Raw genomic sequence first — 27,755 nt, forward strand, 5'->3', positions numbered from 1 at the left:
CATAAATGAAAGTCAAAGCAGAAACAGAAGATATATTTTCTAACTTGGCTTTTTTCCTCCCTTTTCCTCTTTGTGTGTCCATTTCCTAATTCATCATTGAGGAGGCAGATTCAGGCTTTAACCACAAAAGTAATAACATCAACTCCAGCTACTTCTTCATCCAAAAAGAACAGTTACTACCATCTTTAATACCACCTAAAAGGCTGCCAAATACAACAGCTTCCATTATTACAAAATACAAAACAAAATTAACAGCCACTACTGCAGCTATTGAGAAGGGAAGTTAGAAATGTGGTTAAAATTTCCCTCAACTCCTTTCCTGATTTTTTTTTTGGTTTTCTTTGTGGCTAATAAAGGTTTAAACTTCTGGGATTTGGCTGGATTTTTGTTGTTTTTTTGGGGTTTTTTTAAAGTCTGGGTGCTTGTTGACAGACATTTGGGTGTCTCTGAATGGCCAGACTTTAATTATGTAGTATGTGCAGTGGGTCATATAAATAAATACCTTTTACCCTCCTGACTCAGTTGTTCCAGTAAAACAGGCAAAACATTTGTAATTAACACAGGATGCCACTGTCATGTATCCATCCCTCAGAGAGGACTCTATAAACACTGTGCCATTGTTTCTTCATTATTTCCTTCATCCTAGTGCTCTTCCTCTCACAGCTTAGCTGACAATCCCTGGGTTACCCCCCTGTTCTTACTGCCTTAGGAACCTCAACCATGTCTGCTCTCCCTAGGCAAGAAGCTGCTCCAATCCTGATATCCATTACTGAAGTGAAAGGCAGTCCTTTCTGCTAAAACTCAGAGTCTTCACTTTTGATTATGAAAACCTGAGAAACACAAAATGAGGTCTGAGGGCCTTCTTATATCTCAGGTTGTTCATATTCTTGCCTTCAAGATTCTGGTTTACAGCTAAGGTATAATGATTCTGCAGTATAATGGAACTGCAGTTCTACCCTCCCTTTTGGCCTCAGCAGTCACTGCCACATCTCCAATCCTTTTTACAGATTGTCTTTTGTGTAGCCACTTTCCTTGGAAAGACTCTATACATGACGGGCTCCTGGGCATCCATTCTCTCAATTTACTATTCCCTATCACGGATTCCAGCCAAATATATAGCCAAAGCACTTCACCCACTATTGAAATGACAGAAGGTAAATAAATCATACTCAAGGAAACATCTTCCCACCAGAGAGAAAACTCAGCGGTGTAGTTTACCTAACATGACTGAGAAATCTCTGCTGTTGGATACATCAGGAAAGAGATGGTAGAGTCTTCTGGTGAGTTATCTTGTGAGGAAAGAGTTATCTGCAGTGGATTACATTCTGGGAGAATGGACGTTCTATCTGATCTGTTGAGACTTTTCCAGACATAGCTCCTGATTTTGGAATAAAAGTAGGAATATCTGAGTACTGTTCAAGCAGCCACTTAAAAGCTGTGGTTAAATTGCATTAGAGCTGAGCACTTGGTAACAAGTTGCTTAACAAAAAAAAGTATGTTGCCACCACCTACGGCCTAGTTGCAGGTTGCCTTTTAAATACAAGCCTTTTCCCAGATCCTTTCTCCTGCTTTGTAGTGCCTGCTATGACTGCAAACATGACAGGAGAAATAGCAGGAATATTTGCCATACCACTTGGAATGGATAATATTCCTTTCAAGTCAGTGAGGCAATTCAGAGTAGTGAAACAAAGCATGTAATTTCTGCAAAATATTAGTGTAATAACAATGAAGATTTGAGGGATTGTGCAGACTCACACTTAAACAGATGTAAAAAGGAATTACAAATCAACCACCTTGAAGGTAAACTTTCAATGAGGGGAATGGCATTGAAGATTCTGATATTGCACAAATTAAAAATAATGTGCTTCAGGAAATAGATTTGGTAGCATTCAGATTACTCAAGAAAATTCCAAATACAATTTGTGAAATTAAAATGAAGGGTGCTAAACAAAAGCACCAAATGGGGAGTCTCCTGTTACTGATGAGATCACAAGGGAAACATTTGTTCCCAGAAAGAAATGATCAGTATCTCACTGGAGGAAAGGTAAACAAAAGATGAGGTGATAGAAATTTTTGATTCAAGATGTTTAAACTCCCCTGACATGTCCAATAAAATAAGAATGCGATGCAGCTGACTTGAATTAGTTGCAACTGGTGAAGTTCTTCAGTTGGTCCATTTCTGCCAGCAGGTGGATTCAAAACTTTGAAAACTATCAAAATAAAGAATAGGTTAAAATTCATCAAGTTTTATAGAAAACAGGGAGCCACTACAAAAATGCAGCTGTTAATTACAGAGGAATCATTGATATTTTAAATAAGCAGAAACAGAGTGATCGATGGAATGTGTAAATGAGTTTTCTGTGTTGGTAAACAAACAAGGAATTACCAAGCAATATTAACAGGGCCATCTTTCAGTATTTAATAAATACAAAATTACATAATCAGAAAATCAAAGTCTGTCCTAGTCCCGTAGACAATGTAAAGAGAAAGTAATAGACTTTAACAGCTACTGATCATATCAGTCAACAATATTTTTAAAACACATTTTTCTCCAACTTCATTTGTCTAATAAAAGGCATATCTCAGTCATTTTAACCATTGTTAGACTCTTTTTTTATAGCTATGGTTATAAAAATCTGAATATCTCCAAAAGGAATAAACATACAGAATACAGCTTTGATAGAATTAAACATAAAAGATTTGCCATGGTATGATGACAAAAAATTATCAACAGGAACTTCAATAACAACTCTGAATTCTTTAAATCTTGCATCAACAGCAAAGGATGTTGAGATGTGTTTGTCATATGATGTAATTCTAGGAATAAAGACTGGCTGGAAAAGATGTCAGCTGGTAATTAATGACGAGCATATGACAAATCTTTAATAAAAGCTTTTCCTATGGATGACCAGTTTCCATGCAAAAGGAAACAAGATCACAGTCATAAAGCAAATATACAATACCATAACAAAAGTTGTTTTTTATGTAATTCTTTTACACATGCTATATAATGTTAAAATATGTATGACATATTATGTTAAAAGTAAACTGGTGACTGTTAGAACGTGTAATAACTTATAGAGTCATTAAGTTTCATTTCAGTAATGTCAGGTATGAAACAAATTTACTGAACAGATGCTGAAAGTAAGCCTTGGAAATATGAGATGCAGAGCCTGAGCTAGTAACATTGAAACGAGAGTCTTGTACCCCACTGCTGGGTGTCTGAGAAAAAAGGCTTACACAATCACCAGCCATTACTTTGTGTCCCTGCCACTCCACACCTAATAACACTTGAATGGGCTGGCCAATTCTTTCATTTGAATTGCAAAATAATAATTCATGCTGGATGAGTCTAAGTGATGAAGAATCCAAAGTTAAATCAATTTTAACAATTTGAGTCACAAAATTATTTGTATTGGATTAGACCTCAAGAGGTCATCTGCTTTCCACTGATGACATGTCAATGGGTAATTCATTTTTTCTAAATTAAAAAAAATTCCATTAACTTACATATTTATATGCACAGCTTATGCTTTGTATCAGCTGACTGAACAACTAAGACACATGTACTTGTATTAACATAGCTCTAGGTGAGTCATAGCACATACCTATGTTTACCCAGATGGGATGGCACCCTGGCGAGTGCTGGGTGGGTGAGTTAGGACATTGAATTGAGGATACAGAACACAAATCTGTAAGAAAATAGCTTTGAACATTCTATTGCTCATGGAACTAAATTGTTTGCCTGAGGCATAAATGTAAGAACTGAAAATAGTATGACTTATTAAATGGGCTACAGAACAGTAGCATAATATCTAATGTAGGTAATCTTCTAATTTCAGTTTAAAACACCACGTTTCATTTACTCTAAAAAGTAATTAATTATATGGACATTGTTTCTATTCTAAAGGGCCCACAATCAGAAGGTGAATTTCTGTGCAGAGTTTGAGATACTGCTTGAGGGGAAAAATGTTTATTTCTAAAAACGAAAGCTTCTTCTTCTCATTTGCAAGGCTGATTTTCTTTCAGATCATGTATTCACCAGCAATTACATGAAAGTAACAAAGACTCAAAGAAACAACCACCCTCTACAATTGCTGAACATTTTTCAAACTTCTGATCAAGACTTCTCTCCCTTCTTCAACACTTGCACTTAAATCACAAATCATAGCTCTATATGATCTCTCTCAGACTTTATTACTCTTCAAAATCTGATCATCTGAATCTAAAGAGGGATTTTATACATCTGTTGGGAAGCAGGAAGGCCCCTCAGCAGAAGATCTGTACTTGTTTTTTACAGGACTGTTCTGCTTTCCTCAGTGCAGGCAGTGGGATCATATGGCAATTTATCTGAAGATGGAACCAGATGAAGATACCATCTGTTTCTTCCGTACTGTGTAACTGGATCAGACTCAAGTATGTAGCAGCTGTGGGTGTAGCTATCTCTATAGACTGCAGCTGATGCTATCCAACACTTCTCCAGAAAAGTTTAATCAGGATGAGAACTTTGGAAAGTCAGTTAATTGTCAGGCCTTCTACTGCTGCATAGAGGAGAACACCTTAGATCTCCTAGCTGTAGTGTCTTGTCTTGACATGCTCGTATGAACACTCAGGAGGAAGTCTTCATCAGCACATTACTGTGTGAACATCAGCAGCATTACTGTGACCTTTCCCTCCAGAACATGAGCTTGTGCTGTTGTGTAGAGTGTTTCCACAGTAATGTGGAAAATTTTGTTGCAAGAGTTTCTCACTCGTGTATTCCTTTGCCCAGCAGGTTGTCCTCTGTCTTGAACTGTCTCTAGTCTCACTGGATCCCAAAATACTGGAACACATATGTGCCAAACTATTACTGCTACTAGTAGCTATTTCTGCTGAAAAGCTGGTGAGGCTTAAACTTTACTCTGACTTGTGTTTTACAAGACGACAGAATTTCCAAATGCCTAGGGAAATAGCTGTGTTTAGTAAGTATCATAGAAGTCTAGTTATTTTTTATGTTCTAAAGTCTGTCAGTATTGGTGTTTACTTTCTGTTTTAGCTTCTGTCCCAACTCTGCCTCTGTTTTAGCATACTCAGTAGCTCTTTTGGTAACCAAATCCAAATTTTTTAAGATGTTCCTTGTCAAAGGAATATTTAAGTATGTCCATACCAGAATCAGAGCTGTGACTGATCCCTGCACAGACTTATACAAGGCAGCTTTAACAGAAGGATGTTGGACATTTAGAAAAGTAAAGCTGAAACAGCAGGGACATTACATACAAAGAGAGATACTGTAGTTTCTGTGGCAAGTCTAGCAAGTGAATTAAAAGGCAATGGACATCCCTGAGAGGGAGAACAAATATTAAAGATCACTAATTATTCGTGGTCTTCTCTGACCTGTATGAAAGCTGGGCAGAATGATACATATCATAATGTCTTGGGGGAAAAAATACAGTATGTTTAGAAATATAAATCACAATTTATAATTGATACTTCTTACTATTGTAAACAAAATAAAGAAAGCAATAAGGATTAATGGAACAGGAAAAGACAAATTCCCTGTCATTTCCTGAAGGTATTGCCTTGATTGACATCAAATTCCTTGTCTGGGAAGTACTCTTTGAAATCAAAAACATTGCAAACAAATCCTGATGTTTTCTTGGATCAGTGCAGATTTTTGTCAATAAATTTACCAGGTTTGAGCTAAGACCTCTTGTGTATTGGCTAGAAATGTAACACTTTACCCATAATCATGTAATTGAGCCATTGAGGTCCCTTACTCAATATATACTTGGCCTTTTAGAGAAAAGTATTTAGAAATTTTACAATCCAAACTGTGACCCAAGGACGGCATTGGCTGTGCTTACAATGAGTCTGTTAGGGTCATCTCAGACAACACATATGCAATGACGTAAACCCTGCAGAATCTTGCATAGGTCAGATTGCCTGGAAATGTACTGGAAATACAAGTGACTCATCAGTGCTCAATTTTCCTCCCTCACACTACAGAAAAAACAGCTTAAATGTTTATGGGATATGCCAAGGATTACACATGAGAAAGATAAGAGGTTGCAGTGGGTTGATCTTAGCTGTCAGGTGGCCACCACAGCTGCTCTATCACTGCCCCTCCTCACCTTGATGGAGGGGAAGAAAATATGATGAAAGACTTGTGGGTCAAGGTATAGACAGGGAAAGATGACTCCCTCATTACCATCATAGATAAAACAGACTCAACTTGGGGACGTTATTTTAATTTATTGCCAATCAGATGATAAGAGGGAATAGGAAATAAGGACCAAACTAAAGACACTTTCCCCTCACCTCTCCCTAATTATTGGGCTCAACTTCACTCTGATTTTTTCTACCTCTTTCCCTTAAGCAGCACAGGGGAAGAGGGAATGGGTCTGCAGTCAGTTCAACACAGATTGCTTTTCCACTTCTTCCTCCTCACACTCTTCCTCTACACCTGTGTGGGGGTCCCTCCCATGGGAAATAGTCCTTCATGAATTTCTCTAACATTAATCATTCCTACAAACTGCAGTCTTGAACTGCCCCAGTGTGGTTCCCTCCCATTGGGTGCAGTACTTCAGGAATCACTGGGCTCTCCATGGCTCCAGCCCAGACTCTCCATGGGCACACAATTCCTGCCAGCAAACCTGATCTAATGTGGGCTCCTCTGTCTATGGGTCCGTAGGTTCAGCCAGAACCTGCTCCACTGTGGGCTTCCAATGGGGGTTACAGCCTCTTTTGGACATCCACATACTCCAGCTTGGGATCTGTCACAGGAGGCAGATGGATCTCTGATCCACCATGGATCTCCATAGGATACAGGGGCACAGATATTTCACCATAGTCTTCCCTACAGGCTGAAGGAGAACCTCTTCAGTGCCTGGAGCACCTCCTATCCCTTCTTCTTCACTGGTCTTGGCATCTGCAGAATTTTTTCTCTCTCATCATCTCACTCCTCTCTTAGGCTGCTGTTGCTATTGCATAGTTTTATCCCCCTTCTTGAATACATTATCCCAGAGATGCTGCCACTGTCTCTGATGGGCTTAGCCTTGGGCATGGGCAGGTCTATCACAGAGCCACCTAGCAGTTGCTCCATCAGACACAGTAATCCTCTCACTGAGGCCAACCCCTGCGGCCCCACTACCAAACCCCATATAAACTCAATGTAGAGGCCAGAAGCTAAGTGGAATTGAACGTACTCTTTTAATCCAAAAGACAGTCCAGAATTCTTCATATAAATAATTTTCCATACATTCAAATAATTTTAGCACAGGCCTGGTATGATCTTGCAGACAGAGAAATTGATCTATCAGTGTACCAGGGACAGAGATGACACCTTCAAAATATCTGGACTGTTTTCTTGTCATTCGTTCCACTGATTAACCAGAAGGCAGACTGTATTAATTGCCATAGGAGCTATAATTTCCATTTTTAAGATTTGCATAGGTATTTTATCTGTTGTAACTTGATGGTTGTTCTGTGGTTTGTGGCTAGCCCTCCTAGTTACAAATGTTCTTGATTGAGTTGAATTGTGGATGTGGCTAAGCATATTACTTCCCCTTTTCTTGAGTAATCTCTTTCAACACTCCACTACAGTCTTGATACTGCTGCAGAGATCAATACACTGTATTCAGAGCCAAGCAGGCATCTTCTTTATAGAGAAATATTTTAAGATTCCTCAGGAATTACTTATGACTGCAGTTTTTCACTCTTGTCCTCAAAGAAAAAAATACTTTTGAAAAATATTTTTATAAAACTATTTTTTAAAATAATAAGATATTAAACATGACAAAAAGTATTTTCAATGCCAGAAATATTTCTTTCATTTTTATGCCTAAGATAAAAGAAAATTTTTCAAATAAAATTTTGTATTTATCAAAGTTCAAAATTGTTCTTTCTGTCATCAGGATAGTTTTCTGTATCACCATGTACTTTCACAGACAATGTGAGAATAGTGTTTCTGTTAAACAAACAAGTTGACAAATTGCTTTGTAAACCACTAAAAGAGCTGCAAGAAACACCACTCCCAAACAATCCAGCTTCCAAGAAAGGGGTGTTCCAATTTTCTCTCTTGCTGAAAAATATTTTCTATCTACCACAAAGATTACTGATATCTTTAATGCAACTTAGTAAAATTCTTACTACTTAGAGTAAAAACTAGTTAAATGGCACCTTAAAGTTATTAACTTCGGGTTTTGTAAGATTTAACTTTGTAAGATCAGATCATCATCTGATCTTACAAAGAGGGACTCTTGAGAATTATCAACATTATATTAAATTAATTCTGCCTTTTATTTGAACAGACAAACTGACCTTGTTTGCTTCCTTGTTTGACAAGAAGGGAAAAGATTAACTTTCATGAACCATTGTTTTAAAGGAAAGGAAATTATTTATACTTAAACTACTGTGCCCTCTCAGCAGTAAGCAAGAGATTACATTACATGTTCAGTTCATCACACATTTGTAAAGCTTATCATACAGTTATAATTCCACGTGTTCTACAACTGCAATAATACTTGGTTGCAGAAAGTTCTTCAGTTTAGAGCCAGCATAAATACCCAAAGTATACAGTTGTGCTCCATAAAATGGATGGGCTATCACATGCACTGTAGCTATACTGGTACTGCTGTACAATGCAAATCCATGTCCTTGGAAACTACTTGAAATGTTTTCAATCAAAGCTGTTAGGGATGGGCACTTCCAGAATCTCAAGTGCAGATACAGCTAGAAAGTATGCTTTTGGGTGGGTGTTTCATTGCTACTAAGACATCACAAAGCCAACAGTGCTTGTATGCAGCTAGTTTCTTGTCTCACTTCACACAAACAGAATCACAGAAACACCATTAAAACTTTTGCCAGAATAAAAAAAGGACTCCAACCAACCAACAACAAATAGATGTTGCTATTTGGCTTGCCCACACTAAAATTTGAATCACACTATCAACAGAAAACTACTAAAACGGCTTGTCCACTATAGCTATGTTAAGCACAATACTTAATAGCAATTTCAGGACACCTAAATATAGTCCTGATGCTAAAGTTCTTTGAAGCATACTACTGAATTACCTCCCCCTTTCATCTCAATTGCCAAAAGAAAATGCATTAACTGAGTTAATTAGTTAACTGAGACTCTATAGTCTTGTATTCAGGCAGAAATCACTTTTCTATAGCAGGTGTTTGGAATTGATCAAACCTTAAACCAGGCTTCTCAGATGAGGCCTTGTTTCTCATGAACATTTTGTACTAAAGCTCCTTTATCTAAGGTGGTCAAGGATTCAGATCCAGATGGGTATAATTTCAGCTCAGCCTGCAGCATGCTGCAGAAATCACAGACCATGTGCTGGAATGCTTGTATAAACACAAACAGGAATATTTATATTCCTGTTCACAACATCAGCATGCAAAAGACAATTTAAGCAGCATCAGATGAGATCACTTTGCAAGGGTTCAGGTTAATCAAAGCTTTTACACCTGGCAATTACTAATCTACCTCGCACATGTGCCAGTAAACATATATGTGCAGTTCCATAGGATTTCATCCCATGGCCTGTTCAGGTTTTGCATTCATTATGTATGGATCTGGCTAGGCAGGTCACCTTTCCTGCCAGATTTGGATTCTACATTTTCCCTGTTCTCCCAACACCAGCCTGAACTGAGATCACATTGATAGAACCAGCAAATAGAGGCTCAGGGAAATGATACTGCTAGGGAGAAAAAGCAGAAAACTCCTGGAAATTTGCAAATCTACTCGTTGCGGTACCACTCGTTCAAGATTTTATTAAATATCACTGCCCAGGGACAGCAATGATTCAAAGTACTCCCTACCTTAAAAGTTCTGGCACTTGACCCAGTTCTTAAAAAGAAATAGGACATCAATTGAATTCCTAACTTTACATTTCAGCTCACTAGCAACAGGACTCTTGTGGCCCTCTCTCATGGTTTGACACTGGCTGAACGTCAAGCACCCACCAGAGCTGGCTGCTCACCCTCTCCTGCCACAGCTGGGCAGAGGAGAGAGAAAAATTTAACAAAGGGTTCATGACTTGAGATAAGGACCAGGAGGAAACACTTCAAGGGCAAAACAGGTTCAGCTTAGAGGTACAAAACGAGTTTATCGCTAACAAAATCAGACGAAAATAAGGAGTAAAAATAAGCCCTTAAAGAGCACCTTTTCCCCCCAACCCCTCCCTCCTTCCCACTGACAGCACAGGGAGACAGGGCGTGGGGATTTTGGTCAGTTCATCACCCGAGGTTTTCTTCTGCTGCTCAGGGGGAGGAATCCTTCCCCAGTGAGACCGTGGGGTCCCTCCCACAGGACACAGCTCCCTGTGAACTTTCCCAGCATGGTTCCAATCTCATGAGCAGCAGTCCTCCCAAACTGCTGAGAGTCCCTCCCAGGGGCAGGCAGTCCTCCCAAAACCGCTGTGGGATGGTCACTCTTCCACGGGTGCAGTCCTCCAAGGACAAGGCTGCTCCAGCCTGGAAGCAGGGCCCTCTCTCTCCATGGAGTCTCCCATTGGACCACAGCCTCCTCCAGGCATCCACCTGCTCCAGCATGGGCAGCTGTGAATCTCTGCATCCCCCATGGATCCCCATGGGCTGCAGGGGCACAGCTGCTTCACCATGGTCTGCACCATGGCCTGCAGAGGAATCTCAACTCCAGTGCCTGGAGCACCTCCTGCCCCTCCTTCTGCACTGACCTTGGAGACTCCATGTTGTTTCCTTCACATGTTCTCATCTCCTCCTCTTCTCTGTCAAGGAAAAACTGTGCACACTTTTTTTCGTTTTTCTTCTTATATATGTTATCACAGAGACATTACCAACATCTCTAACTGGTCCAGGCTTGGCCAGCAGCATGTCCATCCTCAGAGCCACCAGGGATTGGTTCTGCCAGACACGGTGGAAGCTTCTGGCAGCTTCTCACAGAAGCCACCTCTGTGGCTCCCCTGCTACCAAAAACCAGGCTGTGCAAAACCAGCACACCCTCAAAGAGTTTTGGCTCTATTAACATAATAAGCCAGCTTGTTGCTACTTCCAGCAGCCCTCTTGGTAAGGTAACCACGCCTCTCAGGCATGCAGTTTCCATGATAGTGGCAGGAATTCCATGTGCTGCAGTGTCACACTCTCAGCAGCAGCATGGCAGCAGCAGCAGTTCCCTTTCTCTCCAGAAAGTTTTGGGGTTTTTTTCAGAGACACTTCTCAGTAGTTCTTGCAGTTGCTGCAAACTTACCATCTTTTTAAGACGTGTGAATCAACAACTCAGGTGGATTGAGTGCTACCTAAACCACTTTTTTTTAGTGGTGAATGGTCCAGTACATCCCACCACAAACTGCAGGCAATCTAGGTCTTTTAAAATGAGGTTTTAATTTTTTGCTGGTTTATTCAGGAACAATCAGTGATGTTTTTCCTTTAACCACCCTTAAAAAATTCACTAACATCTGAAAAGACTTGTCTGTATTTTTATGAATGAAGAGTTATGGATGTTCCCCAATACAGAAGCTGCTATGAAGGCTCCTCAATGCTTATTGATAATGTAATTTTAAAAAGTTACTTCCTTTCAGGTCCCTTTCTGTAGGGGTACAATTTTAGCAAAGTATGACAGCTATTGAGAGCTGATGCTATGGCTTTTCTGTGCCTGAAAAGAGGCCTATCAGAAACTCGATTGTAGCCAAGTGATTCTAGACTAGTTTTCAGCCAGCTCCTAAATGTGACATTTATCTAGTTCTTGCTTTTTGAGAACAGCCAGAAGACCTCAGCCTCTACACTAGTGTACCTGAAACAGACTAGGAGTCTCATCGTCTGATGAAACATATTCGATCCATGTTAAATTTTCTTAAGCCTGGACATTTAGGGAGAGATGTATATTGCTGCATCTTCACTGTTTTTCCTTTAACACATTAAAAAGACAAAGCTGGCCTGCTGATTACATTCCTCGCATAATTTTTTTTTTTAACAGAATATCATAATCAGAGAAGAGTGAGGGTTGGAAGGGACTCCTGGAGATCATCTAGGCCAAACCACCCACCTACAGCAGTTGTCAAGCAACACATCCAGATGAGTTTCGAATGTCTCCACAGTGGGAGACTCCACCACCACCCTTTATACTTAACAGAAAGATACTATATTTTCTTCACCAATGTATTCTTTCTTTGCTTGATTAGCCACTTCTGGATGGGTTGTAATCAAATATTTTTCACACCATTTCACAGGTGCTTTGGTCTGATGCCTACATTTACAGTAATAGGAAAGAATGCTGCAATCCAAGATGTACAGAATATGTCACCCTTAACCTTAGGAACAGAGGTAGTACATCTTTGGGATGCTGAGCCATAGTTCCCTCCTTTTTTCTAACAGCTAGGACTTTCAGAGACATAACCTCTATTCTCCTGCACACCCGAGGTTGCTTGGTTAATGCCCAGAGAATGTCTGAACTGCCAGAGGCCCTTCTCAAATACTTTGGCCTCCAGGGACAGGATGATAGTCAAGAGAGTAAATTTAGAAAAAGGTTGTGACTCATTCTGGCTTTCCTGGCAAAGTCTAATGAAATTTTTTTTTATTTCCTCAGTGTTTCCTCTAATTTGGAGCAGGACAACAATATCACCGATGGGCTGTATTTGGTCCAGCTCAGATGAATTTAATTTTCCCTACAGGAGCCTTCACAGTGCTGTGCTTTGCACTGGTAGCTACAGAGGTGTAGATAACACACCAGTGTTTGGCTTCTGCTGTACAGCACTGGCACAGCACAAGCACTGTCTTCTCAACATTCTGCTTCCTGGAGGTAAGCAAGATTTTGGAAGGGGACACAAATAGGCCAGCTGACCTGAACAGACCAAAGGGGTATTTAATACCATAGGATATAAAATATCATAAAGCATAAAAAATGTAAAATCTAGCAAAAGGAGGAAGAAGGAGGAGACATTTGTTATTTATGTTTGCCCTACAGAGCAATGGCTACTTGTGCTAAAGTCCTGCTTCCCAGGATGTAGTCTGACGTCACTTGCTGATGTGACATAGTGAATAAAATCTTGGTATTTTTCCTTGACTTGTCTGCATAGAATCTTTTGCATTTGCTTAAGTAAAATGCTCTCAACCCATAAATTGTCTTCCATCTTATTCTCTGTCCCCTGTCCAGCTGAGGAGGGGGAGTGATAAAGTAGTCGGTGGCTACCTGGCATCCAGCCAAGGTCAAGCCACCACAGTTCTTTTTGGCTTCTGATATGAGGCAAGACAATGGCAGTTTTATATCATGCATGCTATCGTTATAGTGGTTGTTATGTAGCAAGCTCCCTTTCAGAACACTAAGTTTGTGAGCTGCTTATCTCTTTATTTTGTGAAGTTTAGGAACATGTTTACACAAACAATGACTCTGTCCTTTGCCCTTATATTGATGGCTTTGCCATGCTGGGGGAGCTATCTTGTGGGGATGATGAGGGAATACATCTCCCTTTCTCTGACCAGAATTGATGTAGATGGTTATATTATGCAAGCTCCTGCAGTCCTTGTTCATCCCCACAGTGAGCTGTTTAATACTAATAATTAATACTGCTAGCATAGTACAGGATTTGGGTAATCTGGTGTTGTCCTGATGTCATGGAAAACAGAAGATGCAACAGTTAAATGTGCTGAAGTGCTGCTTCCCAGGAAATGCCCAGACATCAGTTGCTGCTGGTGAATAGAGAATGAAATCTGTCTTTCTCCTTAGCTTGCATGCAACCTTTTGCTTTTGCTTCAGTAAACTACCTTATTTGAACCTACTGGTTGTTTTCCATCCTACATTTTCTCCTTTTTCAGGGGAGAGAAAAACTGAAAATAGGGACTGATAAAGTAGCATCCAGCAAAGGTCAAAGGTCACCTACCATAAGGGCCAAAGCATATTGTCCATCAGTCTTAATTTTGATGCAAATAGTTTCAGTTTGTTTTAGTAAGAAGTATTTTTGTTCATTTGTACGTAAGGATAAATGGGATATCCTTAAGGGCACCAGGAAAGAGCTTCCCTTGAGCTTAGAATCATTCCTTTCAAGACAAGCTTATGAGAATTGTCTGTCCAACTGCACTGAAACCTACGTGTTTTGCAATAAAATTGGCAACCTGGGAAAGCACTAAAGACACTGAAAATTCCCAAGGTGTGAGCACAAAAGGCCAGGTCTCAGTGCAGTTTCCTTCAGTTATAAAGTATGCAACTGCCTCAATACAGCTATTTCGGAACATGCCCTTGTCGCCAGGATTCCTCACAGGAGCTGCACTCTATTGCAGACTAAACAGGAGTGCAAGCTCCTGTTGCACGGCTGTGCCGCTAGGCGCTCCCGACAGCTGATCTTTGAAGTATTTTGCTTCAATCGCCAGTCAGAAATAACGCACACAACTGCCACCGAACCACTCCCTCCCGCCGCCGCCTCCCTCTCCCCGCCCCCTAGCGGCCCCTCCGCACGGCGCAGCGCGAGGGCGACCGAGCAGCCGCGTCGGGGCTCCTAGCGAAGGGGCGGAGCGTCGCCCTACCACGCCCACCGAGGTAGAGCGAGCGTGGCGGCTCCGCGGCGCGGCCGGGGCGCGAGGCTCCGCCCGCCCCTCTCCGCCAATGGGGGAAGGCGTTGCGGAGGGCGGGGCTGCCGCAGGCCGCGCGGGGGGCGGGGCCAGCGCGGAGTTGCCGCAGCGCCGCCGCTTGTAAACAGATCCCGCCCCACGTGACGCGCGCGCGGTGCTTGCGCGGGGGCGCCGCGCATTGTCCGCGTTGGTGACCGGCGGGACCCGCGCGGGGAGCGGAGGAGGCGATTCCCGTCCGCCATTCCTCCCTCGTCGCTCCGGTGGGGAAGCAGCGCACCCTCCCCCTTGTACCCTGGCCGCTAAGATGGCTGGTGGTGGGCGGTAAGGCGGTGCGGGGCTGCGGAGCAGCTGACGGGACGGGAGCGCGGAGGGTGGGCGGCGTGTGCCCGTGTGCGGAGTCGCGCAGCGCCATGTCCGCCTTCGCCTTGGAGGAGACGCTGGAGGCCGACTGGGTGGCCGTCAGGCCGCACGCCTTCCAGGAGCGGGAGAAGCACAAGTTCGCCTTCATCGTGGCCTGGAACGAGATCGAGGGCAAGTTCGCCATCACCTGCCACAACCGCACGGCGCAGCGCCAGCGCAGCGGCTCCCGTGAGCTGCGCCGCGGCGGCCCCGAGACCGGAGCCGTCCCCAAGGCTGCCGGCCCCGCGGTGCGCAGGGACCCGGGGCCGCCCCGGGGCTGCGCCCATGCCCGGGCCGAGGCGCTACCCAAGAGCCCGCTGCGCCCCAAGGGCAGCCCGGCGCGGAGGCCGCAGCGCGGCCCGGAGGCGGCAGGTGCCGCCGAGGAGATCGAAGTGCTGGAGCTGGGGAAGGAGGACGTGGCCGCCGCGCTGTCGCTGCCGCCCTCGCCGCCTCGGGCGAGCGAGTTGAGCGCTCCCGACGCGGAGCCGGCGGGGGAGGAGTGCAGCTGGGCCGGCCTGTTCTCCTTCCAAGACTTGCGGGCCGTGCACCAGCAGCTGTGCTCGGTGAACTCGGAGCTGGAGCCCTACCTGCCTGCCTTCCCCGAGGAGCCCTCGGGCATGTGGACGGTGCTTTTTGGAGCACCGGAACTATCCGAGCAGGAGATGGACGCTCTCTGCTACAAGCTGCAAGTTTACTTGATTCACAGCTTGGATACCTGTGGCTGGAAGATCCTTTCGCAGGTGCTCTTCACCGAGACCGACGACCCCGAAGAGTATTACGAGAGTCTGAGTGAGCTGCGACAGAAGGGGTACGAGGAGGTGCTCCAGAGGGCCCGCAGGCGTATTCAGGAGGTGAGGCTACTGCGTGGTCCAGATGCTCCCTCTTTAGTGTCGCATTTAGTTTAATCTGTGCCATCTTTTTTAGTCGTTTTTGTTCTTGTTGTCTTGTTCCTTAGTGAGAAAAATGGGGCTTAACCTTTCCAACGTCCCTAGGGTCAGGATTTAAGGAGGTGCAGATTTCCCTACTCATCGGAGTGTGTGTGGCTCAGTACTTTTTTCCGTGCAATCAGATGTGGATGTTTGTAAATAAATATCCGATGGATTTGGCAAGGTCTTGCTCCCATATTTTTATTTTTGCGTTGCCTTGCACCAGGATGTGTTGGGGGCTGAATTTTTTTCTGTTAAATGAGAGCAGCAACATGTGGTGTTTATTTTGATACTACAGTTTAGGCATTTAAGACCAGAAAATTCCAGGTTCATACAGTGGTGCTGAATCTGGTATTTATATAGCAAGATTATGGTCTCCAGTGGAGTAAGGAGTAAGTACAACTTTTGTTCAGCTGAGAAGTTCCTAGAGTTGGAATTTAAAGAAAAAAACAAGCTGTCTGGTCCTAGTGGGTATTTGCTGTATTGCCATTGATATTGTCTGTCAAGACTTGGGTGTTTCAGGACACTTCGTGTCTTTCTTAAACTATATACTGTTCTAGACAGAGTAGTTGAGGATGCCCGTCTAACTAACTTCTAGCATCAGGGTATGAGAATTTTTACTTTATTGGTCTTCATGGACTGTGTTGTATGAGGACCCAGATTTCACAGGTATAAAATGAGACTTTTACACTCATTTTTGTGCGTTTTGTGGCCTTGGTCCAGAATATACCCGGATCTATCAAGGTGTGACTATGAGTATGAGTCAGGTTACACTGTGCTTTATTTTTACAACATCATCTTAATTCTGTTGTGGATATAGGTCAAGTTTGGCTGCTTCAGCTACCCACGTATATCCTGCCAATATTCTTTTGCAAAATGTGTGGTGTTGATTTTTTTTTTCCTTGATGGAGTGTGAGTATATCCTCTTGCTCTCTGATGGCATAGTTTTGAGTCTATAGAATTCATGCCAAGCTTTTCCTTTGTGACAGGAGTTACAGAGTATGAGAAAATTGTAGTATCCATGATGTAATCACTGTAAGAACATCCAAGTATAGCATTGCCAGGTAGTTTAGTTCCAAACTGTTGTGTTAGGGTATATAATTTTGATTTTTTTTTTTTATGTCTGTTTAAAGGACTGAATTAAATCTTGCTATATGGTCTACAATTGGTAATTTTTTTGGTAAAATTCAGCATAGAAAAATCACTTTGATAAAATTCAGCAGTAGTTTTAGTCCACAGACTATGAAAACATTGTTCTTCAGTGGTTTTTTAAACTGTGTGAGTGCTTGGGAGTGTATGCTTAAATTGGATTTAGTCTTCAATTCATCAGTTTTTAGAAGGAGCTGTGCAGGATAGAGAAGTTCGTGTTAAACACGTGGAATTTGGGAGCTGGATACATAACTCGAGGGATATGGTGTTTTTGAGGAAATACTAGTTAAGAATTACTGAGCAAGAGCTACTTGTTTCTTGGGGAATCTCAATTTCTATTTTGCCAGTACTACTGGCAAAAATAAATTAGTTTCCTAAGCTACATAATTTTATTCTGTGTTAATGTTCTGAACTTGGTGCAGGTAAAATGGCAGAGCCTGCGTATGTATTTGACTACTGTACAACCCTCCTTTCCCATGATAATCAGTCTGGTAGTGTACCTAAAGTCAATGCAGCTGTACTTTTGTCAGTTGTGTAAGTCGATCCTTCTTTAATTAAGGGTAGTTCATGTTTAAGAAAAGAAACCAGTGGAATGACCTGCTCTTTCCCTCTTGGCTCTCAGGTTTCTCTTTTCCTTACCTGTTAGGGGTTTGCTTGGTCTACAGGAAATGTCTTTTTTTAAGCAAATACTGATGCTCCTTGTCATTGCAATTCTAAGCAAATGAAGCAGTGGATGATGGGCACTGCTTGGTATTTTTGAAGTAAAGATTTATGTACTTTAAAGAAAAAACACGCATTCAGTAGGTTATCTCACATTTTACCTTTCCATCTGTGCTGGAATTCTCTCTGCTAATAGCAGGAATGTTGGATCCAAGGAATTTTAAACAATTTTTCAAATTCTTACAAGAATTTTTTGGGAAAAGAGGAAGTGATTGAGAAGCATTGGTAACCAGAATGGTATCTAGGAGGAAATGTGAAGGGTCTTCATTAATGTAAAATTGTGCAACTCCCAAGACCTTGACTTAGCATTGTAAAATGTGCCTCTGTAGTTTATAGTTATTTAATATATCTCTTATATTTTCTAGGACAAATTCCTCTGTGCAGTTAGACTATTACTTGAGAAATGCTTGCAGTTTCTCTTGATTTGTATTCTTAAGTGAGCAAGCAAACCTCATGTTCATTGTTTTAGCATCTCCTGCTTGGACAGTCATTGCTTTCCATAAATAACACACAAGTCAGTTTATTTTCACAGCAGTTAGTAATCACTGCTTTTTGTAATAGTAATTTTTATCTCAGTTCAAATTTTAGGCCTTTAATAAACCATAAGAATGTTACAAGTAGAAACAGATCCAAGATGAGTAAGTACAATAGTTGTAGAGGAACTATGTGACCTGGGATTAATTTCTTCTGCCTGATTTGTACTTTTGAAATAACACATCTTTTATTTTTTTTCAAATAAAACTTATTAATTTTGAAATAGTTGAGGAATTTATTTAAAGTAAAAACTTGTTCATTAAGTTTATACCTGTTGAAAAAAACCTTCAGGTACTCAGTTAAAAGATAAAAAGATATTATTTCAACAGAGAGTATAGCATTGAATCCTTTTTTGGGATTCCAGCTTCCTGGACAGTATTTCCAAAATACTATACTTTGTGTCAGAAAGGCATAAAAAGTTTGTCACTGTACTCTTGGTCCTGCCAGTTGCCTGTTTATGTTCTTCCTACATAGAGAAGAGTTTTTCTAGATTAAGTGTAGATGTTTGTAAATTTCTGTGAGTTTAGTAATATTGGTAATGGTGCTGTATCTCTTTGTCCATTCTGTGTTTTCAAAAGGCTGAAGGTAGTCATGTTTTTCTGAATAAAAAATGATGTTAGTGTAAACTGTGATTAGGAGGGATGGGTGGCTTAGTCATGCCCCAAACATATTTCATTGTGTGCTCTTGCATAACAGGTTGACTATTTGGGAAATCTATCTGTATGTTAAATGTCTACTTCAGCATCTTTGAAATATCAGCTTCTGGGAATGTTCCTGTTCCATACAGCTCTTAGTAGACCAAAATTTGGTCTACAGCCATGGTTGCGTGAAATTTATTGGATGATAGTCTACAGGATCTTGAGTGCCAGGTATAAAACTAGTCAGAACCTTGCTTTGGTTTTCTTTTTGCTTTATAAAATCTATGAATTCCAGTGCTTGCAGGTAGACAAAGACTCTTTTGTATCCCCACGCTGTGTGTCTTCTTTTAAATTTTTTTTTAATATGAAAGTTCAAACACTTGTAAGTGCCTGATTAAATTCTGAAGTAATTCTGAAAGCATCTTTTCTTCAGTGGCTGACTTTAGACTGCCATGAAAGTGATGGCTATTTATAATCTCCATCTCCTGTATAGTGATATATTTGCTAAGCATGAGAATAATTCTGCTTGGTTTAATTTTCTTTTGATTCAAAGAACTAGAAAGGCTAAGGAAAAATAAATCTATTTTGTTACAGTAACAACTTGTATGAGAAGAAAATGTAGCATTTTTTGATGGAAAGTTATATGGTCACTTTATTTCCTTCATAATCAGATTTTTTTTTTTAATTACTTTTGTGTGTTTAGTAGGCAAGTTTTTTTGTTCTGAATGAATGAAATATGCTTGTGAAATTAGGCAAAGTGGGAAGGAATTGGTTCAGATATATATAATGGAATTTTACATTTGTTACTTATCAACATGTACTTCTTCCATATTGTCACTCATTTCTGTTTATATCAAAAAAGGTATATATTGTCCAATAACATTTTGTTTTGTTGAAGCTGTTCTAATATTTAGTAATCAATAATATTCAGGGTTGTCTCAGTAACTAGAAGAATTTCATTTCATTGTTTTTGGCTGTATGCATTCAGTTCTAAAATAAATGTTTATATGGTAGGTAGTGGGGCACTATAACAAAAGTGGAAGTTTTCCAAAAGTGAGGTGACTGGTTGCTGTTCAGTGATCTGCATCTAGAAACAATAAGATTTAAAGAGAGTTTCAACATCAGAATCAAAGGTAATGCAAAAGTAAATATAAAACATGACAAAAAAGTATTCCATGTTCCAGTAACATGGAAAAAATGTTAGCAACAGTAGTGTTTCCATCAAAACCAATGTAACATCTTTCTATGCAAGAAGAAAGAATAAGTTAATATTGTATATGATCTGCAGTAGTTAGGTTTAGAAGACACATAAGGTGTTTCAGGAGGGAACAGAACACCAGTTTGAATTTAACATTGGGAGCACAGAAGATTAAAATAAGATACTGGGGATTTTTTTTCCTATTGATATGAGGAAAGCACAGTTAAGGCTAATGCTGGGCATTTGGGAAGTCCAAGCTAGTTTTGCTGGAATGCTTTTTTCTGCGTTTATTATTTGTAGAGTTAACACTTGTTTCCACTAACACTGTTTGGATTATAAATCCGTTGTAAATAAGCTGTTTAAGTGTTGAACTAGTACTGTAAGTTAGTACTGACCAAAATATGTCAGCAACTGTAGGGTAAACTCTGTAGAACAGGCAGGTAGCCTCCAAGCCCTTTGGAGACACCTGCAAGGTGTTAATACTCCAGCTGGTCTTGGGTGCTTGCTAGAGCAAGGTGACAATGCAGCTGTACCTGAAAGTCAGAGTGGTTGAAACAATGTACTTTTCTTCAAAACATGGGAAACTTATATGTACACAAAGAAAAGGGCTTTGACTTAAAAAATTAGATCATTCTTGACAGAATTTAAATCCTAGATGAAAAGTAGAGGTGCATTCTGTACAATATAGTGGTATTAGTAACCCTGGTCCTTATTTTTAGACCTGAAGACAGCAGCTTGCAAGTCTAGTAATCAATTTCCTTATCCAAATACCTGGAAGAGAAAAAAAGGAAAAAAAAAAAAAAAAAAAGAAATGCAGTATGTGGTCTTTTTAACTGCCTAAAGTGGGATTGGGGAACCATTTATGTCTATTACTTGGGGGAGTACTCTCATGCTGAGACCATTTAATTTGATATTCCCCTGGTTTCCCTAGATATAAATTTTCCTCTGTTTTTTGTTTAAAATTGTTGGTACCTATTTGAAGCATTTTCATATGACAGAATATTTTGAAAAGGTGCAAACAACCTGTGTAATATATGTTCTGTACTCCACTGTGCTACTCAGTATTCACAACTTCCTTCATTTCTTAGCCTTTAGAGATTATATTGGGTTGTACTTTCTTCGTGCTTACCTTTGTCTTGTGTATTTTTTCTCATTTTTTCCTACCATTATTTTCTTCGTTTTCAATTGAATGCCCTTCCTTCAAGTAAATGCTGTTTAAAACTGCTTTCTTAAACCAGCAACATTTTTTTTCTCTCCTTTTCTGGCTGGCATAGTATTTTTACCCAGGCAGGTGTTGAATTTGAAAGCAGATTCACTGTCATAGTTTAATCTTTTTATGTTTCTGTAACATGACAAGACACTGTTTACAAATAGTCAGGGACTGTTGTGCTTTACATATGTAAATATTGCTACCACAAACCTAAAGAAGGCTTTGTGAAGCAGAGATTTTTGGAAATGACTGCATTTTTTGGTTTTGAGGCTGTGCTTTTACATTTATTTTTTAATATTATTAGAAACATAGCATTGCAATGCACCAGGATATTGCTGTTACTGGAGAGGACTTCTGCAGAATTTAGGGCTCAGTCCAGCTAAAGATATATCTGCCAAACTATTTTTACAAGAGATGAAAACCTAGTCATTAGAAATATGGGAGAGAGAGAAGGAAGCTAGGACAGGAAGAGATGGAAAATTATATTCTAGGGATACAGAGCATCAGTCAATATATATATGTATATATGAGAAGACAGCTTCCCTGGCAAGCCAGGCTTTGGACATGATCATCTGCAGCCATTCATTGTAGATGTAAATAGAACATGGGTGATATATCCTCATGACACCACTCACCAGTTACAAAACCTTGGGCAGATACTGCTTTCAATTCAAAACCTTTCAGTGGTAAGACCCTATGTCTGAGTTTCTTTTCTATCTATTCTTTTCCGGGTGTGGTATTTTTGTAGGAATATCAGATGTATGTCTGTGAGTCTTTTTGATTACTAATGACAAACATTACCCATTCAGAGAAATTTGAACACTTGGTGGACTTTTTTTTGTTAAGGATTTGCTTCTGGAAAGGTCTTAGAAAACACTTCCAGTCATTCAGCAGACATTGAAATTTTTTTTAAAGGACCTTGAGTACTTCTGATTTCTTAATTAAAAATTTGGATTGTTTTATGTATTTATATACTGTTACAATACTTTCCAAAATGTATTTGTGGCAATTGGTTCTGACCTTTTGGAATAATGCTGTGATATTAGTGTGAGGAACTGGATGGGTTTGGGTTTTTTTTTTCTCTGAAAAATGTTATTTAAATAATCAATTAGCACTTGTTTGTGGTGACTTTTAGATGATTTATGTGGGTCATCTAAAATTAATAGTAGCACAACTTTTCACAAAACAGTACTGCATCATGACTTGTTTGAGCTACTTTAGGGAAAGGTTGTTGTAAAAGATTTTCAATAATTTAGAATCATAGATTATTATGTTAGGAGGAACCTTACTGTGTTTTCTAGTTCGACCCTTTGCTTAAAATACAACTAATTTTGATTATGGCTTGCTTTTTTTTAAAGGAAACTTGAACTTTAAAAAGCACTGTGTTTTATATCTCTTGAAAGGAAATATTAAGAAAATGAAGAAGAAAAAGAAGAAATGAAAAAGATCTGAATGTATTAATTAAGTTGTGAAAGTTTTGAGGGGGAAAATCTGTAGATTAGTTCTAGAAGTTTCTAAGTTTGTAATTGTTCTACAGTGTAAATAGCCCTGTGACTTCAGGTTCCAAATTCTTTAGCCTTCAGTAATGTGTTACTTGTTCATTATTAAATGTCAAAATTTTAAATTGTAGCATTTTGTCACTTCAGAGTAATATAATTCAGAAAAAAAAATCATATATGGGAGGAGGTTAAAAAATCACAAACTACTTGCAATATTGGAGGTCTTCTGGAGGAGTTGAATGAGTAGGTAAATGGTATGTATAATTTCAAATGTGTTTTATCATGCTGCTTTATCACACATGGATTTTATTTCCCTTAAACATTTAAACTGAGTATCCTCTCCCATTCATTTCCCCCTAAGAACAGGAATAAAACCAATTCAAACAATTAGCACCACAGAATACAAGTCTGTGTTCCCCTGGTGCTAATAGAAGTTGCTTTTGCCTGAAATACTGTTCTGGTATGAAAGCGATTTAGTAGCTTGTAATTTACTGTATTTGCTGTTAAGGTAGGAGGAAAAATATGCATGATATGGGATCTAAGGATTTTCTTCATATCTTATTTAGCCTTTTGTTCTTAATAGTGGACTGTAAATATGTTGTTTCTACTGGGCTTTTTTTTTGGATGTGTTCAATTTTTAAGTAAAATCCCTATTATTTCAGCTTGGAAGCTTTAAAAATTGCATTTAGTGATGCAAAATGCTGTTTCCTTAGGCCTGCCTTTCCATGATTGCACTGTAGTATAAGGTGCCATAGAGGCTGAGCTCTACCAGCATTGAAAGAATTCACAGAGGGCTATTTGAGTTACTTCTCATCTGTCACCCAGGCTTAAAGGTGGTTCATCATCTGTGTTGTTGAAGGGAGCTGAAGAACTGGATCATCATCTTGCTAGTGTTGACAGGGGGGGATGCTATCGCTTTCTGTCCTCCCCCATGTCAGCTTTGTGTTCCTTCCTGTTTTTCTTCTCTGTCCTTTCAGTATGCTGATTCAACTCAATAAACCTCAGTAAATTACTCCTAGAGAGACCACAAAGTAGTTTTTTGCCAGACACTGAGTTAGTTTGTTGAAGGATCTGAGAAATACTAAAGGCAGTGAAGTGGAGAATCGAGCACCTGAGAGCAGAAGGAACATGGAACTGGAGTAGACTGGGAAGAAGAGAGGCAAGAGGAGATGGGAAGAGGAATCTTCTCTCAATGGGTGCAAGCTATTGGGTCAGCTTTAAAAAGTAAATTCACCCTCACAAGTACTTAGAATCTGGTATTGTCGTAAATCTTTTCCTGCTTTGAAATAGATTTTTAGAACAGTCTGTATAAGTCTAACAGTAGACTTATCAGACATTTGAGAATTATTCGCTACCATGCCAAATGCACTGTAAAACTGCTAATACTACTAATTCAGTGCTGCTGATCTAATTCCCATGAGCTGACTTCACTGTGAAATTATTGTACCTTTTTTTTTTCTTCCCATCAAATGTTCTTCCTTGTTTTCATAAAAGAACATTTGCTCTTTATGGCAGGTGAGTATTTGACTAGGCCTGTGTCCTGACATGGCAAATGTTATGTGAAAGGTTTTAAGACTAGCACTATAATACCTGCTAACTAAATGTATTTGTTTCATGTAAAATTAGTTTGTTTAGATAATTGTCAGTTTTGATGCTCTTGAGTATATTGTCCTGACTAACAGCGTAGTTCAGAAGGATAGAAGAAGACAGTCTGTGGACCAAAAGTTAAAGTATTTTATGGCACAGCCTGAACACTTATGTAATGTCTGTTCTCAGTCTTCTGACCTGCATAAAAAAAAAATTACTTAGAACTCATTAGGATATGTGTAAAGTAAGTTCTTTGCCAAGCCTTCAGGGTGAGGTGTTGCCTAGAAGTCTTTTTGTTCAGAGTTACCATGTTCCAACCAACCAGTGATTCATTAGTGACTTTATCTTTTAATTATTTTGCCCCTTTTCAAAGGAAAGGAGTCCCAAAATACCATAATAACTCTGAAATACTGACCTAAACAGATCTATTTCATTCATGAAATTGTGTTACAATGTAAATACCTATTTCGGTGTTACTAACAGGAAAAGGAAAACCTACCATTCCTGTCCCATGACTGCTCCCATGCAGCTAGCCCTTCTTTGCTATGATTTCTGTAGCTCATCTATGGCTATCCAAGTAATATACTGAATTCAAACTAATACCTCGTAGTTATAGACACTCATTTGACATGGCAGTCTGACTAAGGAGTTGTACAGCCACATCACACAGTAAGGTAAGGTGACCAGACTAGTACCAGCTTAAAAAAGCAGTTTTTAGTTGTTGACATTTCCCTTTTGAGCTTTCAGAAGAGCTCTCGTTTGCCATACATTGTTGTCAGAGCTGAGAGCTTTATGCCTGAGCCTTGTGATTTTCCAACAAGTTATATATATGTACATACAGTTCTGCTGAGATTTCTATTTAGAATTCCATGTGGGAGGAGAGAAGTTGCATTGTTCAGTAATGATGCATACATGGAAGTAATGTTTTGGCTCACTTGGCTGCATTAAAGTACTGCTTCAGTTTTTCTTACTCAGTTCAGCTCTTTTCTTTATGTTTGGAGTTGTATTACGGGTAGTATGTTGAAATGAGGTGCGTTTTGGTAGGCAGTGTAAAAGAGCTAGACAAAGGTAATTGTTACTGTGCAGGAGCTGTAACCTGTGTATAAGGGAGAGTCACTGATAGGAGTGAAAAGTGGCCAAGCAATCTGTGCTGGTCATAAACTCCTGGGGTGTGCTCTTGCACTGGGTCGCTGTTGTACATCAGGTGGCCACCAGAGCCGCTCTGACTCCCCTCCTCAGCTGGGTAGGGTGAGAATATGATGTGGGTTGTAAGGATAAGATGGATGTAGGATGTAAGGATAAGAAGAAATCACTCACCAGTTACTGTCACAGGCAAAACAGAATCAGCTTGGGGAAATTAATTTAATCTATTGCTGATAGATCAAATTTTGATAGTGAAAAATAAAACCAAATCATAAAGCATCTTCACACCACCCCTCCCTTCACCTTGGGCTTAACTTCCCTACTGATTTCTCTACCTGCTCTCCCTGGATACCATAGGAGGATAGGGAAGGAGGGTTGTAGTCAGTTCATCATGTGTTTTCTTTACCACTCCTTCCTCTTCATGTTTTTCCCCTGCTCTAACATAGGGACTCACCCACAGGAGACAGACCTCCATGGATTTCTGGCAGTGTAAGTGCATCTCATTGGGTGAAGTCCTTGGGGGGAACCAAGTGCTCCAGTGTCCGCCATGAGATCATAGGGGTCCTATCAGAAAACGTCTCCAGTGTGGGCTCCCTTGTCCTTGAGGCCACAGGTTGTCAGGAGCCTGCTCCAGCATGGGCTCTCTGTGAAATTACTTCAGGGGCCGTCCATCTGTTCCAGTGGAGGGGTCTTCCACAGGCTGCAAGGATATCTCTACACAGGTGCTTGGAGAACCTCCCGCAGATTCTTCTTCACTGACCTTAATATGTACAAAGTTATTCCTCTCACCTGTTCTTGCTCCTCTCTTGTGCTGCAGTTGTTGTGCCAGCACTCTTTCCTCATCTTAAATGCATAATCCCTACTATGGTGCTAGTGTGGTTGCTGATGGATTTGGCCTTGGCCATTGGTGGGACCATCTTGGAGCTCACTGGCTTTAGCTCTGTTGGACATGGGGGATGATTCTGGCATCTTCTCACAGATGCCACTTCTGTAGTCCCCCAGTACAAAACCTTTTCCATCCACCTGGAACACCTCTACACACATGTACTGGGGTCCTAGGCTTACTGTGTACAGGTAAAGGACTGTTTTAAGTAGTGTTTAAAGGGGAATGATGTGGTTCATTTTGTATTAGTAGCTCTTAACAGGCCTAGATGACACATCTTAGGCAAGTATTCTTTATTTCTTGTGCTTTAAACACCCCGTGTTTTGCTTTCCAATATCTTTGTTGGGTTTTCTTGTTTGCTGTTCCGTTTTTTCAACACATGTGGACTTTGAACTTGTTTGCTATGTATGTTTTATCTGTGCTTTTAGTTTAATTAGTTGAATTAGCTCAGCTCTTCTTTAAACAGCCATTTTAAAAACTACCCAAATCCAGGCAATAACCTTGGCAGTGCATTAGCATACACTTCAATTCTCTGTCTTCAGAAGCCTTTTTGAAAAAAAATGGACAATTTTTGTGCACTCAGTAGGTGGTCAGTTGCTGTGTTGTTTCCAAAAAAGTTACTATAGAATTCACTTGTTTTTATCTTTTTTAAATCTTAGAAGGCTAGACAGATGTAGTGCTGGATCCAGCACTTCCCATGCTAGTCAGTATTAACTAATTTATTTATGACATCCTCCCTCTCTATCTAGATTTTGTGTTCTCTTAGATGATTTCTGCCCTAGCAGTAAAATGTACTTTAGATCTGTGTGGGAGAGTCTGGCTTTGGTCTGTTACTGCTATAGTAATGCAGCTGATCTTTTTTTACCACAAAGGTAAGGATTATTGATGGCAATGCAATCATGCAAACAGCTGGATATCCTGGCAAGTCTTAATCTCTTAACTGTGATGGGTGACATTTAAGTACAGGACCACATGTTTGTAAAGTGAGAAAAGCAGTTTGCCTGTCGTAAAGATTTCATGTAATTGAGTCTTCTGCTTATTGTCAGGACACGTAGGAGTATATTTGCTTTTAACAACAATTTCTTTTTTTTTTGGTTAAAGAGAAACAGTTCTAAACATGTGCTATGCAAAAAAAAAAAGTTGCCTTCTAAGTCCAGTCGCTAGAATTTTGCATACAGATTTTATGTGTTCTCTAGCTTTACTTCTTTATAACTCATTGTCTGAACGTCGTTGCGGACTATTGCCAGTGCATCATCAGGAGGCTTGAGTATTTTACTCCTAGGAATGCTGTTCTCTGGGCAAAGGATGGAGTATCTAAAACGACTCTTACCTGCAGTACTGTA

The 27,755-nt window shown here is 40.2% G+C and overlaps 1 protein-coding gene across 1 annotated transcript in view; it reads left to right on the forward strand.

Moving 5' to 3' along the window:
• The first annotated feature begins 14,596 nt into the window (after window positions 1-14,596).
• Window positions 14,597-27,755, forward strand: part of JMY (junction mediating and regulatory protein, p53 cofactor) — a 65,392-nt gene continuing 52,233 nt past the window's right edge. Inside the window, exon 1 of the mRNA XM_054652855.2 lies at window positions 14,597-15,776. Within this exon, the coding sequence (XP_054508830.2) occupies window positions 14,937-15,776 (840 nt within the window). The 5' untranslated portion in view covers window positions 14,597-14,936. The remainder of the gene's footprint in view (window positions 15,777-27,755) is intronic.

This window comes from Agelaius phoeniceus, chromosome Z (genome assembly GCF_051311805.1).
Source record: "Agelaius phoeniceus isolate bAgePho1 chromosome Z, bAgePho1.hap1, whole genome shotgun sequence".
Classification (NCBI taxonomy): Eukaryota; Metazoa; Chordata; class Aves; order Passeriformes; family Icteridae; genus Agelaius; species Agelaius phoeniceus.